The sequence below is a fragment of the Alternaria ethzedia genome, assembly GCF_023757985.1.
Source record: "Alternaria ethzedia strain BMP 0044 chromosome Unknown scaffold_59, whole genome shotgun sequence".
Classification (NCBI taxonomy): domain Eukaryota; kingdom Fungi; phylum Ascomycota; class Dothideomycetes; order Pleosporales; family Pleosporaceae; genus Alternaria; species Alternaria ethzedia.
Genome location: NW_026056252.1, coordinates 9449 through 23460, shown reverse-complemented (window position 1 = coordinate 23460; position 14012 = coordinate 9449). Strand labels below are relative to the sequence as shown.

The following is a 14012-nucleotide window of genomic DNA, read 5'->3' as shown; positions in this document are numbered from 1 at the left end:
TTTCTTTGTGGAGTTCAAGGGGAGGAAGACAGATACTGATACCGGGGATGTGGATAAAGCGCTGGGAGAGCTGGATAAGGTGTGTCGGGGGTGGAGGTGGTTGGGGAGTTGGGAGAATAGGCTTGTGGTTGAGGGGGAGATGGAGGGATAGTGAGATGGTGATGGTTAGGTGGAGGGTGGCGGGGGGGAGGAATGAGGGGATCAGAAGGAGATGTTTTGTTTCCTTCAGGGTGGCTTCTAGGGATGGAGGATATCATTTAGATCACATTGACATCTCAACACTCTAAGATGCGTGGAATTGCTCTTTCGTAATCTCGTTCGTGAACTACTCACTACCCGCCAAGGCTATTACTTAACATACAGACGGTTTTTCTTTTTGAATCTCCCGGCACGATGCTGTTCGCCAATGCATCCTCGTAGTCACCACATAGCGCGACAAACACCTACTTCGTCCTGTCAGGAATAGGTTCCTTAGGCGCCCTCCACTCCTTGACAAAAGGCAAGAAGTCAGGCTGACCCGGAATGTATTTCCTTAGCACCTCCGGAACGACGAAGCCCTCGGGTGTCTGGTAGTTCTCAAGGATACAGCAAAGAGTTCGCTCAGTCGCGCACACTGTAACACACAAATTAGTTTCCTGATTCCATTCTCAAGCGAGAAGATGGGGTGCCGGGAGTAACTTACGAGTACCGTTGAGCGCGTGGACATACTCCTTCCTCGTAGCGTTCAACTTCTTAATTCCATGTCTAATCTCCAGCTCGCGAGTCTGGTAGTCGGTGCAGTTGGAAATGGAAACAAGCTCCTTGTACTCTCCACCACCCGTAACGGGGAACCAGGCCTCAAGGTCGCGCTTCATCGAAGCAGCGTTGTTCAGCGCACCAGAAACGATGGCGACCACCTGGTACGGAAGACCTAGGCTCTGGTAGAACTCCTCGGAGTTGGCCAACATCTCATCGAAAGCTTCCCATGACTTCTCGGGGTTTGTGAGGAGGAACTGCTCAACCTTTTCGAACTGGTGTATCCGGAAGATTCCCCATGCGTCTTTGCCGTGCGAACCAGCTTCTTTCCGGAAGTTTGTGGAGTATCCGGCGTACTTTATGGGCAGTTCCTTGTCGTGTAGCCACTCCTCGGAGTGAAGGGCGGAGATGGGTTGTTCTGAGGTGGCGATGAGGTACTTGTCGGTCTCTGGCTTGTCCTTGCTCTCGGTGACCTTGTAGAGTTCCTCGTCGAAATCGGAGAGTTGTGCGGTCTTGGCCATCTGGTCGCGGAGCATGAAGAAGGGCGGTTGGTTGGGTGTGAAGCCTTTGCTGAACTGGGGAATGATCATGTCAGTATAGCGTTCTGTAGAACTCGGTGCTTTGCGCGCTTACCAGGAATTCAAGACCGTAGTTGATGAGCGCTTGGTTGAGGAAGACACCGTATCCAGTCAAGCAGTATCCTCTGTGCCCAACAATCTTGGTGCCTCTCTCCGGGTCGTATCCATTCAACCGCGCAAGTACACCGTGATGTGGGATGCCATCTGCCTTGAACTCTGCTTTCCGGTCCGCAGGAGCCCACGTCTTCTGAACCGCATTGTTGTCCTCGCTGTCGCTAACTGGAACGTCCTTGTACACGTAGTTTCCGACCGTCTTCGTCTTTGTGAGCAGCTTGGCCAGTTTCTCAGCAGCCTCAGCCTCCTTCTCCTTCTTCTCAGCCTCCAACTTCTTCTTTTCCTCGAGCAGCTCGGAGGCATCTTCCTTTGCCTTCTTCTTGGCGCCAATGTTCTTCTGGACCGCGTTTATCTTGGAGCCGAATTGGGTGGCATCGTACTGTGTGCGACGGTGGTCTGTAGCCAGTGTAAGTTCTAGTGACCCTCCCGGCAAGACTTTTGGAGTCGCTCTTGCCTTCAAAGTCTGCGATGATCTCGTCGACGATCTCTACGGGCGCGCATCGCTTCTTCTGGGACTCGCGGATTTTCTGGTCGCAGTATTAGCATGGGAATAACATTCAATGTTGCGCAAGACGAGTCGGGGAATACATACGTCGGGCTCGCCGCCGCGCTCCTTGATGAAGTCGTTTCTGTATAGACGCGAATGTCAGCCCATATCTCTTCATACCCCCAACGCAACCTCCAATCTCGCCCTCTCCATGCCTACTCCCGCAATTCCAGCCCCTCCAAGCCCGACTTCAGCGCGTGCGCATTCAAGCAGCCCCCACTTTCCCCTGGCGCAAAAAAAGAGGCAACGTACATATCGAGCATCCTTTCCGTCTCTCAGCTTGCGTATCACAAGCAGGATCCCGTCGTGTGTGGTGTGAGTAGGCTCGTATCGAGAGATGTTCAAAACGCGGGACTCATCAGTGTCCCGCACCTTACTCAAACAGCGACAGGGATTAGATTGAGCGACCCGCACTAGAGCGAATCAGGACGAGTCTGTTCAGAACGCTTGGCGTTTTCTGCTTTGGCTGGGATACCACGCGGATTGAAAGTGCTGCACTCGATGGGCGGGATGCGAAACTGCCTTATTGGGAAGGTAGAAATGAATGACGTATGCAACGGTGATGTGACAACATTTGTGCATTTCAAAGATGGATTATATCTCCCAAGCCCAGGTTTACAGGAAAGCATCGCAGGCAAAACACATCTTGCAGAGCATCAAAGCTCAAACTGCCGAATCGAGTAGGCTGGACAGAAGTGCCGTTGAAAGCAGTAGCTTTTCCGTCAAAGCTTCGAGCTTCCTAATACTGTAAGGTCTGTGGGTAGAAATGGTGGGTGGTGGTCGGTGCATCGCAAGCCTGTCGAGTCGAAATGCAGGGCCCGGCGTGACCTTCAGAACTCCACGCAAACATTCATGTACACAACTTCAAGCTGACATGAACGTATACCGTCTATTGTTGAAAGTAACGTAAAGTGATACGTAGTACTACAGCCATGAAACATCGTCATTGACAAACAGCTTGAACCCCAGAATACCAGATAATAACGCCTATTACACCGCCGCTCACACCATTACGCCATTACACACTATTGCCTTCCATGAGGATAGTGAAAACCCAGAACGCGTAAAAGAATCATCGCGACAAGTCAGCCACCGTCTATGCCATCTACAACAACCAAACAAAAGTATACCTCCTCTTACTTCTTCTTGAGCGCGTTCGTGAGATGGTCAAACGGGTGCTTGAGGAGGTGCGCACTGTTCCGCCGCTTCTTCTCCTTGTCCTCGCGCTCCTTCTGGAGGGCCGGGTATTTGTCCACGCCGACTGGTACACGCGCTCATGTCAGTCAAGAATCTTGGAATTACATGACTGTACATTTGCTGCCGCCAGCGGGCTCACCAGGGTTCTGGGACCGCTCCACCTCCGCAATCATAAGCTCAAAGGCCTTTTGTACGTTCTCGTTGTAGCGCGCGCTGGCTTCGGTGTGGGCGCATTTGAACTCGGCGGCGAGGGCTTTGCCGTCTTCAGGCGTGACTTGGCGTTGTTCGGGACGCAGGTCAGACTTATTGCCCACGATGACGAGGGGAACCCATTCGACGGCCTAGTGTGAGGGGTGGTTAGGCAGTGGCGCGGAGCGTGTCACATGTCAGACTCACAAGGTGGTTCAGGATCTTATCGCGAATGATGCGCGCCATCTCAAAGCTCTGTTTGTTGGCAACCGAGTAGACAATCATGTAGCCATGAATGCCGATAAAGTGCTTGGAGTTGAGAATGCTGTATTCATCCTGGAAGGCGGTACCCGAGTCAGCGGGTGCTCAGTAACAGCTTGAGGTGCACGGCATGGCATGCTCAGCAGAGACGCGCGTGAAGCATCACAGGTGGGGCGTCGACCTGGGCTGAGCTTCGCGACGCGGGGGAAAAGAAAACCTCATGTACCTGGCCAGCCGTATCGATGATCTCAGTCGCATAGTCCTGGTTCTTGTACTTGATCATCTTGCTGAAAGTATTCTCGATGGTCGGGTAGTAGCTGTCGACAAAGTGCCCGTCGACGAATTGCACCGTCAGACTCGACTTGCCTGTGCACCCTCGCGTCAGTATGCTGTTTGTTGGTACTTGCATGTGAAGCCTGCGCGAGCTTCGGGCAACCACGTACCGACGGCTCTGCTGCCGACAATGGCCACCTTTCTCTGCTTGGGAGGGGGCGCCATCTTGCTGCTGGGTTTGGGAAGAGGTCGTGAGGAAGCTGAACGACTCGCCAGGTTTGAGGTTTGGCTGTCTCAGTCCACCGCTGCGATGTAGCTGCCTAGGTTGCGTTTGGTGCTTCGGACCTGCCAATTGCCTGTAGGAGCTAGCTTCCAGCCCGGAATGACGCCGTCTAGCTGCAGGTGATGGGTGCGTGTGGCACGAACAAGCTGGTTCACTGGCCCGAGCGCTGTAGCTACTGTCGTGAGGATGTATGGTTCGAGGCAAACTTCGGCGAGCGTCGTGCCAGAGTTGTAGGTGAAGAGCAGGCGTTGCTCACGAAAAAAAGTCCCCGACCGGGTGCTGATGCCGTCATGTCTGCCGGCTCCCATCTCGATATAGCAGCAACGACTCGCGTCCGCATATGAAAGTTGGGCAACCATGATATATCGCTTTGGGTTTGGCACCGAGCAGCTGGTATTGGGTTCCGCAGTTCTGGCCATCCAAGCCGAACAGTGCACCCCGTAGCCGACGAATCCAGAGCTTCTCGAAGCATTCATTTACGTATTGCCAATCGTCTCGAGCCTAGCGCAAACCTGTCCAGCACACTACCTGCAGATACTCCATTCACCTACAACCACTCAGCGCCACAAGAACCTCCGAAATGTCAGAAACTATTGCTGCCCTTCCCGATGCCCCGAGCATACAACTTAGCCGAAATGATGTCGGGCGTTCTTGACTCAAGGCGAAACCATCACATGCAAGTCGTTGCAAAAGTGAAAAATGTTGCTCGCCCGGATATTACACGCCCGCTGCATGGAAGTTCTGTAGAAGGCATCTCGCAAATTGCCCCGACGGCAGAGCCACTCCACATGCCGGCTGTTGCGTCACTTGAGCCGGCCTTCTGGGTCGGGTGCAGCCTTACGGACGGGTACGTGCGAGGTTACAAGCCTTCATTTAGCCTCTACTGCCTACGCGATGGGAATACGAGCGGATAGCGGCGACGAATAGACGACATGTCGCTCAATCAGTATAAGCTTGCAGATTTCTCATATAACTGCTACGGGTCATTTGCTAGCCTGAAGAGCCTCGCTGCACGACCGTTACTATCCACATCTCTGTCCAAGATGCTGGGGTATCGAAATCTTTATATACAATACAAGCGATCCCTTCCCAGCAATGACCGCATACGCGTAATTCGGGGTATCATGCCATAGCCGTTAAAGGCCTAACCAATAAGAACCTACCTGTCAAGAGGGAAACGACTTGCTGCCCAATGGTAAACGACCCGAGAGATAATCAAGTAAAGGCAAAGTGCGTCTGATCAGTAATAAATCAATGCCCAGGCGGGATACCGGAGTCAAGCCTCTGCATCTCTGCACCATCAAGTGCTCGCATTCTGCAACCGTTCCACGACAAGCATGAGGCGCGCCGTGTAGGACTGCAAAGCCTCTTGACCCTCTGCTCCCTCAAGATTTCCTGCCTTCTGGTCAACATGTTGGTGCACACGGACAAATTCCTTGATGCTATCGACAAGGGTGTCAAGTCGCTTGTTCGGTAGCAGCTTGCGGACCTTTGCCCTTATCTGGTCGTTGAGACTCAGATTCCCAAGGAGCACGGCAAGATATCCGATGGCTACACCAGAATGCGATTCTTCCACAGAAGCAGCCTAAAGCAGGGTTAGCATTATTGAAAGCATGACTTCTGAACGCGTACGTACCTGTGAAGCACGCTTTGATCCCTCCAGGAAGATGGCGACCAGAGCGTCAATCTGATCAGCGACGTTAAGCCTCATCTCGTCGCTCAGCTCCGCAAGATTGATGGAAGCACCCAAGCTCAAGATGAGACTATCCAAAACCTCTGTCCGCTTTTCCGTCGCGAGCCCCGTACTGATTGACTCAAACTTTCTAATGATAGATTGCGTCAATGGCTGCACAAAAGCCATGGCTGAGAACGGCTGGCAAGCTTTCGGCTTGTTGTTCGTCAAGTTCATACATAGCTTGACAGCGAGCATAGTTGATGCAGCGCTGTCAGGCTGGAAGAACCGAGGCATAAAGCCCGCAATACGCTGAAGCACACCAGTCGGCCAGGAGGCTTGGATCTGCCTTGTGGCAGAAATTGACTCCAGTATGGAAAGTACTGTTTCCAGGCATACTTTGTCCGCGCTTCCCTCCTTGCCCGATTGCAACCGGTCATTCGATTTCGAAGCAATCTCAACGAGCTGGGAGATCATCGTCTGATCAAGTAGCCTATCAGCATTGCCAGCCTTCCGCATACCAATGATGAGCAGCTCGATAGCTTTCAGAGCGACAAGCTGGGGAGATATCTTCTGTACTATGCTGGATGACCAGATAGAGCTTTGCTGGACTAGGGTGCGAAACGTGAATACCGATTCCTTAGCAATCTTTGACATGTTCGACTTGCGATCTTTGGCGATCTCCTTGATATCCGCATCATTGCTGGCTAGCTCGATCAAGTGTGCGAAACTGCCGGTCTCCTGCAACTCGTCTAGGACAGAGTGGGTAGGGTTGGTACGGAGGATAAATACTGTGGCGACGGCAGCGACAAAGTCGAAGATAATCTCGCGACCGCCAGCGATGTTCTGGAAGAACTGATGGGCCAGAGCCGAGTCGACAAGCTGATGACAGAACGTCTCATCGGCCATCTTGGTGCACAGATCGATCATTGCGCTACGCCTCATACTCTTACTGTTGGTAACGGATATGTCTCCGATCATCATTTCGATCTCATATCCGATGATCATGTTACGCCCCCGTGTCTTGAGCTCGTGAATTTGTTGAGCCTGTGCTTGACTGTTCTGCTCGGGGTCATCCTCGGATACAGATCTGGTATCCATCTGGGACTGAGACCCAAAGCCATCGTCTAGATCCATCGAGATCAGTAGGTCATCCTCTGGATTGTCTTCCTTTAGGTACGACCGCGCCATTGCGTAAGTGAGCTTTGGACGCATGCCGAAACCAGACGTTGTCTGCGATGTTTGTGACTCCGCGTTTGCTTGCTTGTCCACATCCATGTCGTCAGAGGACGTCGTCGAAGCTTGATCTTTTCCGACTTCTCGTACAGATCTTCTTGCAGACGTAGGATGCTTTGAGCTTGCCTCCGACTCTTCTCCACCATCGCTGCTGCTGTCTTCTTCGTCATCGTCCGAGCTAGTCTCGGTTGGTTTAAGAGTGTCAATGAGTCTAGTCCTACGGGCCTTGGCACTATGAGTGACATCAGACTTTGATCTTGCCAGGTTACCGATGAGTGATCTCGATTTGCGATCCGTCAGCTGTAAGTTCGCCAGGCTTGGCATTGGTGTAGCAGAGGACGATGAATCGCTTAGCAAGCCGCTGAAGAGATCCCTCTGTCGCGGTGTCACGGAGCCAGGTACGACAGGTCTGGATTTCCGAACAGGGGTGGTCAACGGATCTGGTATGTCATACATAGTCTCGTCTTCCATCTCAGGCACGTCTGGGATTTTCTTGACAGGAGATGGCCTGGGGGCCTGGCGATTCGGTATCATGCCGCTCAGAGTAGCAGGAGAGGACTGGCCCTTGACCATCTTTCGCGGTGCCATGACGGGTACGGTACGTTGCCTCGTCCTTGTCGGTTTGTTGAGTGCCAGCGCTGGCGGTTGCGTTTTCCGTGTTGCGCCTGCGACGGGCTGCAATAGTGATGCATGCCCCGGTGAAGCACTTTCTTCGTTCTTCTGAACCTTCCGGCTCCGCTGATGCGCCGTCTGTTCAGTCGTCTGTTGTACCACTGGCGTAGCCACTGTGGCAGTGGACGACATAGACCCTTTGCGCTTTCGCTTGTTCGATGCATTCGACTCGTCCGACTCGGTAGTGTCCTTGTGAGACTCTTCCGATGTTGTCTTGGACTTCCCGGGAGGCTCTTTATGTGCTGTCTGCGGAGCTTGACGTGAGATCTTTTTGACAGTTGGCGGAGCCTCTTCGTCCGACATCGGTATATCGAACACAGCGAGGTCATCGGTCGGTTTGGCAAGAGCTTTTCCTGCCGTCTTTTTCGCAGGTAGTGCCGAGGTTATCTTCGCATTCTTCTGAGCCTTGGTAGCTGTCGGCGCAACGGCCGTCGTCTCGGAAGACGCCTTTGCCTTGGCCACCGGCCTCTGTGATGACTCCGGGTCCCTTGCCGTCTGTTTCTGTGCTCCCACAGGCTGAGGCGTCTTCCCGCGTAGTGTCCGAGGTGCGATCGTATCCGAGGATGGCGGTGGCGGTGCCTGTGCGGGCGTTGGCAGCGTCTTCTTTACGGTGGCAGTATTCGCATCGTCAGGCTTGCGCAATGGCTGTGAAGCTTTTGCTGGCTTCTTGGATGCCACCACGGCCTCCCCTCTAGAAGAAGTTGAGGTTTCCAAGCCTGCTTCAGGTGCCCGACGTTTCGCTATTATCTTCTTCGCGGGCTTCGGGCGCGACAGGAAGTCGTCGTCGGAGGGCACATCGAAGACGTCGACATCGTCGGACCTTGCGCGCGCATTCTCCAGACCCGTGCTGGCCTTCAATGTGTCTCCGGCTTTCTTCAGCGAGCCGTTCACGGCTGCGGGATGTTTCCGCGGTCGGTCTGGGGATGGCGGCGCATCATCGTTGGAATCAGGAAGGGGCGGCGGCAGGGTGGAGCGACGCGCGGATTTGCCGTAGACTTTCTTGCGACGGTCGCCGGACGTGAAATTGGCGAACATGGTCGTGGCCATGTCGGTGCGTAGGCGTGTTGTGGTGACGCTCCCAAAGTTGGCTCAGACGCGCATCTCGCAGCAGGCGGGTGGCACCAGGGACCGTGGATGGCTTGTCTCGGCACCCGCTCTCATTCAGCTTGATAGCGTCGGTCCACGCGTTCGCTCACCGCAAACCTATTCTCTCATTGTCGCGACTTCATCATAGTCACAGTGAAATGCTCAAAGCGGCTGTTTGCATGGTGGCTGGTGATCCAAGCAGGGTCCCGAACGACAGGCACGCTAAACAGCGGGGCATGGGTTGCTCCTTCCCAAACAGAGTGAAGGACTTCGCCGACGGTCACGAGCCTAGACTGTTAGCCCACCTACGCTCCAGCTCCTCTTTCCTGCCTCTTATCTGGACATCGTATCCATTGATAAAAGTCTGCTCTATCGTTTGGTCTTGCTCTCACCTCCATCTCATTCTTACCACCCCACAATATCAAATTGTGTTCCAACACCACAAGCTCTACTCACACATTCACGCGCCGGTAAGCTCATTTTAGACTATGACTACGTTTACATATTCCCAAACGCTCCTGCTAGGATGCTGTGTCTTGGCTCTGAAACATTTCCATACTACCAGATTTCTGCTACGTGACCTTGACTGACCATCCTCAGCCTCTCCCTAACCATGTCTTCCGACTCGCATCCACCTTCCCAATCCCTGGGCCCCGAATACCGTCCCTCAAATCTGAAACCAACAGCTACCGTCTCAACTCCCCTCAAGCAGGCCAATGTCCACATCCTACCCCAATCCCCTCAGCTGATAGCATTGCTCACGTAAGAGCCCCGTGAACCATGACTAACACCATGGTCGGGCATCATTACCTCAACTAACAATCTCAAAGCATGATACGTGATCGCAATACCGGCCGCGCAGATTTTATCTTCTACAGCAACCGCATAATCCGTTTGCTTGTCGAAGAAGGTCTCAACCACCTGCCAACAGAGTCCCAGGAGATCACCACCCCAGTAGGGCGCACCTACTCCGGTGTCAAGTTCGAGGGCAAGATCTGTGGTGTCTCGATTATGCGTGCGGGAGAGTCTATGGAGCAGGGTTTGAGGGACTGCTGTAGGAGCGTACGTATTGGAAAGATTTTGATTCAGCGGGACGAGGAGACTAGTAAGCCGAAATTGTACTACGACAAGTTGCCCGAGGACATTGCCGACAGATGGGTCCTGTTGCTGGATCCTATGCTGGCTACTGGTAAGTACACAAGGCGTGTTTGCGTAAGCACTGCTGATGGAGATAGGTGGTTCGGCACTCATGGCGATCGATGTGCTCAAGTCGCGGGGCGTGCCAGAGGAGCACATTCTCTTCCTCAACCTCATTGCCAGCCCAGAAGGCGCACAAAACCTTGCGGATAAGTTCCCCAAGGTGAGGGTAGTCACTGCCTTTGTTGATGCGGGTCTGGACGAGAAGAAGTATGTTTACTCCCATCTCCTAACCGCTCCATACTAATATGAAGTGTAGCTACATTGTCCCTGGACTGGGTGACTTTGGTGACCGTTTCTACACCATGTAAAGCATTCAACAGCATCTCCGGTTCATCGATAGCATTTGCTGGGCGCAGGGCGGCTTAGGTTTAGTTGGGCATGTAGTAGCATGGTTTCGTTCAAAGAAAACCACATGATTATAGGCGTACCAGGGTCATTGATGTACACGCTTGATTACTGTGTACACTTCTACAGGCTGCGCTCAGCTAACCGTGAACACACTCAGCCTGACGCTGACGACGATAATGAAACGCCACCGTGAATCTGCGGACCCTTTTTGGTATCCTAAACGCCGTGCAAGCCATGATCCGCTCCCCATGTTCCCGTGTATTATACAAGGCCTGAAGCCTTCACGCCTGGTCGTCCTCGCGCGATGGCCCCTGGCGACTCAGTCCGCGTACTCGCCCTCAGCGTCAGGCTCGTCGTGTTCGATGAAGCCGCCGTCGCCGTCGTCGTCTTCTTGATTGTGCGCCGTCGGCATCCTGCCCATGCGATTTGTACTCCGCGCCGTCTCGACGCTGCCCTTGGCTGCCTCCTTCGCGACGGCGTCACACGCATCGATCCAGTCGGCGTACACGTCGACGGGCGCGCTGAGGTAGTTGATGTTGGTCTGGAAGGTCTGGCCGCAGACTTTACATTGCAGGTTGCCGACACCCGACTTCTTCTCGATGGAGACGCTGACGGACTTTTCGTGGTTGCAGAAGAGACATTGGAAGGTGGTCGGGAGTTTCTCCTTCTACAGGGGTGTTAGTTGGCGGGGCATCGGGAGGATAGGGTAGAGCCTGCCTTCTTGGGGCCTTGAGGCTTGCTGGAGGATTTGCGCTTGCCCTGTCATTGCTGTTAGTTTGCGCCTGCGATACCGTGAAGCCGGGAGGAACGCACCATTTTTCGCGTTGGTTAGAGTCGCCAGATGGGGAAGGTGTGTGTACACGTAATTATTAAGTAGCGATTGTGGTGGGGATCTCCAGAGCCGTGTTTGGTGCTTGTCGCGCCGGTGTCGTGTGCAGTGACGCGAAATCGCGAGTTTGGCTTGAATGCGTCTCGAGTCTCGCGTGGTTCCGACCGCCAAGATCCCTGTCGCTCCCTTGCAGCTGCCGCATACGTCGATAGCCGATAAGCGCCCCCGCTCCTATCAGCGCTCGCCGCGACCATCATGCACGTGTGTAGTCAGCTGTTCGCTGCTGCCACCGCCGGCGAGCTCCTAATATCTGACCACGTTGATCCTCCTCTTCCCTCTTTCTCCTCCTTCTCTGGATCTTTCTGGTCCCCTTTGACGTTTGTTCAAAGTTGTGTTTGTGACTCTGTCCGCTCCCCACTTCTACATCATCTTGCGTGTTCGTCCTACCACCGGAGCTCACCGGTCTTTGTTTCACGACTCGATACCAACGCAGCAATCGCGATTGCTATTTGCCTTTAAGATCAGAGATCCTGTACTACTTTGTATGAGGTTTTCCATTACCAAACATGTCTACTGAAAGCACCACCAGCGATGCTGTCCTCAAGGAGATTCTCGATGGGCTCAAGGCGCTCCGTTCGGAGAACTCCGTACTGGCAGCTTCAGTCGACAAGATCAACGGCCGTGTAAACATGCTGGCAGGCATCAAGCAAATCAAGGACGAGGCAGCAAGTGAAGCTGCCAATGGCAAGCTGGACGGCGAGAAGGCGAAGGAAGTTGAGCCAGAGAAGTCCGTAGAAGCTGTTAGCGAGCAGTATGAGCAGCCACCTTCAAATGCTGATGCCCAACCACGTCGCACGAGTGTATCCAAGATTTCAAAGATCATCTTGACTTCGTATCCCGGCCAAGCCGGTGTCGACCCGTTGCCAATGCAGTGGGGTGCCAAGGACCCTGCCGTTCGTGGCCCTGTCGTTGTGTCAAGACATGCGAACACTATCCGAAGACGTAACGGTACGTACATCTAAACGACTATACATTTAGTTTCTAACATTTCGTAGCTATCGGTGCTCATGGTGGCTCATACTCCATCTACAACGCCCTTGCTGTTGCCAGCAAGAATCTCGACATCACACACAAGCCAGACTTCACCAACACTGAACCTGCCGCAAAGATTGGTCCTTTCCCGCAATGGAGCGACCCAAAGAAGATCGTGGCCATGGACCCCTACGGCCATCTCGCACCCTGGCTGTACAAGGAAACCATGGATAAGGACGATGTTGAGATCAGACCTACCATTGCCATCACCAGAGCACACATGAAAGTGCCAGAACTTGAGGAGAGTGTAAGGAAAGGCAGGCTCGTTCCCGATGGCAAGATTTGTGTCAACGAGACTGGTGAGGTTGCGGTCACCAAGGTCGCAGTCGAGCCTGTATGGTACCTGCCTGGTGTTGCTGAGCGTTTCAACATTGGTAAGTGGGTCGAAACGCATTTCTGACTACATCCACTAACGTATTCGAAAGACGAGGGAACTTTGCGCAGGACACTGTTCGAAGAGACTGGTGGTTCCTACCCAGAGCTCATCACCCGTCACGACATCAAGCTCTTCCTTCCTCCTATTGGCGGTCTAACAGTCTACATCTTCGGTGACCCAGCAAAGATGTCCGACCCCAGCGCGAAGCTCGCTCTTCGTATCCACGACGAATGCAACGGAAGTGACGTATTCGGATCTGACATCTGCACATGCCGCCCCTACCTGACTTTCGGTATTGAAGAAGCAGTCAAAGAGGCCCAGAAGGGTGGCAGCGGTGTTGTCATCTACTTCCGCAAGGAAGGCCGTGCTCTGGGTGAGGTCACAAAATACCTCGTCTACAACGCCAGAAAGCGAGGCGAAGACCGTGCCAGCGAGTACTTCAAGCGCACCGAGAACATTGCCGGTGTCAAGGACATGCGCTTCCAGGCTCTGATGCCAGATATCCTGCACTGGCTGGGTATCACCAAGATCGACAGGATGCTCAGCATGTCCAACATGAAGCACGATGCTATTGTCGATCAAGGCATTCCTATCCATGAGCGTGTACCCATTCCCGACGATATGATCCCGGCGGATAGTCGTGTCGAGATTGATGCTAAGATTCAAGCTGGCTACTGTATGTTTTTATTCCCTTTTAATGCTCTGGGCAACTACTAACAGGATGTCGCAGTCACAACTGGCCATGTTATGTCGATGGACGAGTTGGCAAACGTAAAGGGTCGTGGTTGGGACGATGTCGACGTAAGTGCAACTGGTGACTCCTCACGATCTCATGCTGACCCCAACCTAGCATTGAAGAACTTGGATGATATGAACGAGGTGACATGTTGTAGGAGTAAACCACCATTAGTGGTACAGTGCGAATTGCCTATGTCGACATGTGATGATAGTACATACAAAGAACTGCCCTGTCCAAACACAACAAATCATGCCACTTCAAACTACTTCACTTTTGATCGTGCTTATATGTTTACTGTATCACCTCTATGTTATGATTGATTTGATACTTCTACCACCATCTTCACGTGCAGATAGCAATAGCCAAGCCACCGTCCAATCCAACAACACCACCCCCCAACCAATCGCTTACCATCAAGTCCCCTCAACACACGTATCCACAGTCCACACGCCTCCCTCCGCATACCGCGTTCCCATCGCCAAAACACCCACCGGCTACCATACACATCCCCCACCACGCAAACCCACCTCATAATTCCAGTCATACTCGCATAACACACGTGAAAGAAAACGCCCCAAGCCCTGT

The 14012-nt window shown here is 53.2% G+C and overlaps 5 protein-coding genes across 5 annotated transcripts; 2 read left to right on the top strand and 3 right to left on the bottom strand.

Annotated features, from left to right (window-relative positions):
* Window positions 1-443: 443 nt before the first annotated feature.
* Window positions 444-4119, bottom strand: J4E87_010887 (uncharacterized protein; the record flags this gene model as incomplete). Its single annotated transcript, XM_049382457.1, has 10 exons — window positions 444-613; window positions 683-1310; window positions 1369-1823; window positions 1882-1954; window positions 2020-2056; window positions 3115-3235; window positions 3311-3512; window positions 3568-3696; window positions 3848-3987; window positions 4065-4119. 10 exons carry the CDS (start codon window positions 4117-4119, stop codon window positions 444-446), a joined length of 2010 nt encoding a protein of 669 aa, XP_049227777.1.
* Window positions 4120-5477: 1358 nt separating this feature from the next.
* Window positions 5478-8804, bottom strand: J4E87_010886 (uncharacterized protein; the record flags this gene model as incomplete). Its single annotated transcript, XM_049382456.1, has 2 exons — window positions 5478-5762; window positions 5814-8804. 2 exons carry the CDS (start codon window positions 8802-8804, stop codon window positions 5478-5480), a joined length of 3276 nt encoding a protein of 1091 aa, XP_049227776.1.
* Window positions 8805-9456: 652 nt separating this feature from the next.
* FUR1 (Uracil phosphoribosyltransferase, synthesizes UMP from uracil) lies at window positions 9457-10351 on the top strand (the record flags this gene model as incomplete). Its single annotated transcript, XM_049382455.1, has 4 exons — window positions 9457-9605; window positions 9674-10032; window positions 10079-10250; window positions 10300-10351. The coding sequence occupies 4 exons, from the start codon at window positions 9457-9459 to the stop codon at window positions 10349-10351; spliced, it is 732 nt and encodes a 243-aa protein (XP_049227775.1).
* Window positions 10352-10710: 359 nt separating this feature from the next.
* Window positions 10711-11207, bottom strand: J4E87_010884 (uncharacterized protein; the record flags this gene model as incomplete). Its single annotated transcript, XM_049382454.1, has 3 exons — window positions 10711-11058; window positions 11109-11150; window positions 11205-11207. The coding sequence occupies 3 exons, from the start codon at window positions 11205-11207 to the stop codon at window positions 10711-10713; spliced, it is 393 nt and encodes a 130-aa protein (XP_049227774.1).
* Window positions 11208-11786: 579 nt separating this feature from the next.
* URC1 (putative GTP cyclohydrolase) lies at window positions 11787-13544 on the top strand (the record flags this gene model as incomplete). The annotated part of the gene is made up of 5 exons (XM_049382453.1): window positions 11787-12228; window positions 12276-12686; window positions 12738-13364; window positions 13419-13489; window positions 13539-13544. The coding sequence occupies 5 exons, from the start codon at window positions 11787-11789 to the stop codon at window positions 13542-13544; spliced, it is 1557 nt and encodes a 518-aa protein (XP_049227773.1).
* Between the last annotated feature and the right edge of the window lie 468 nt (window positions 13545-14012).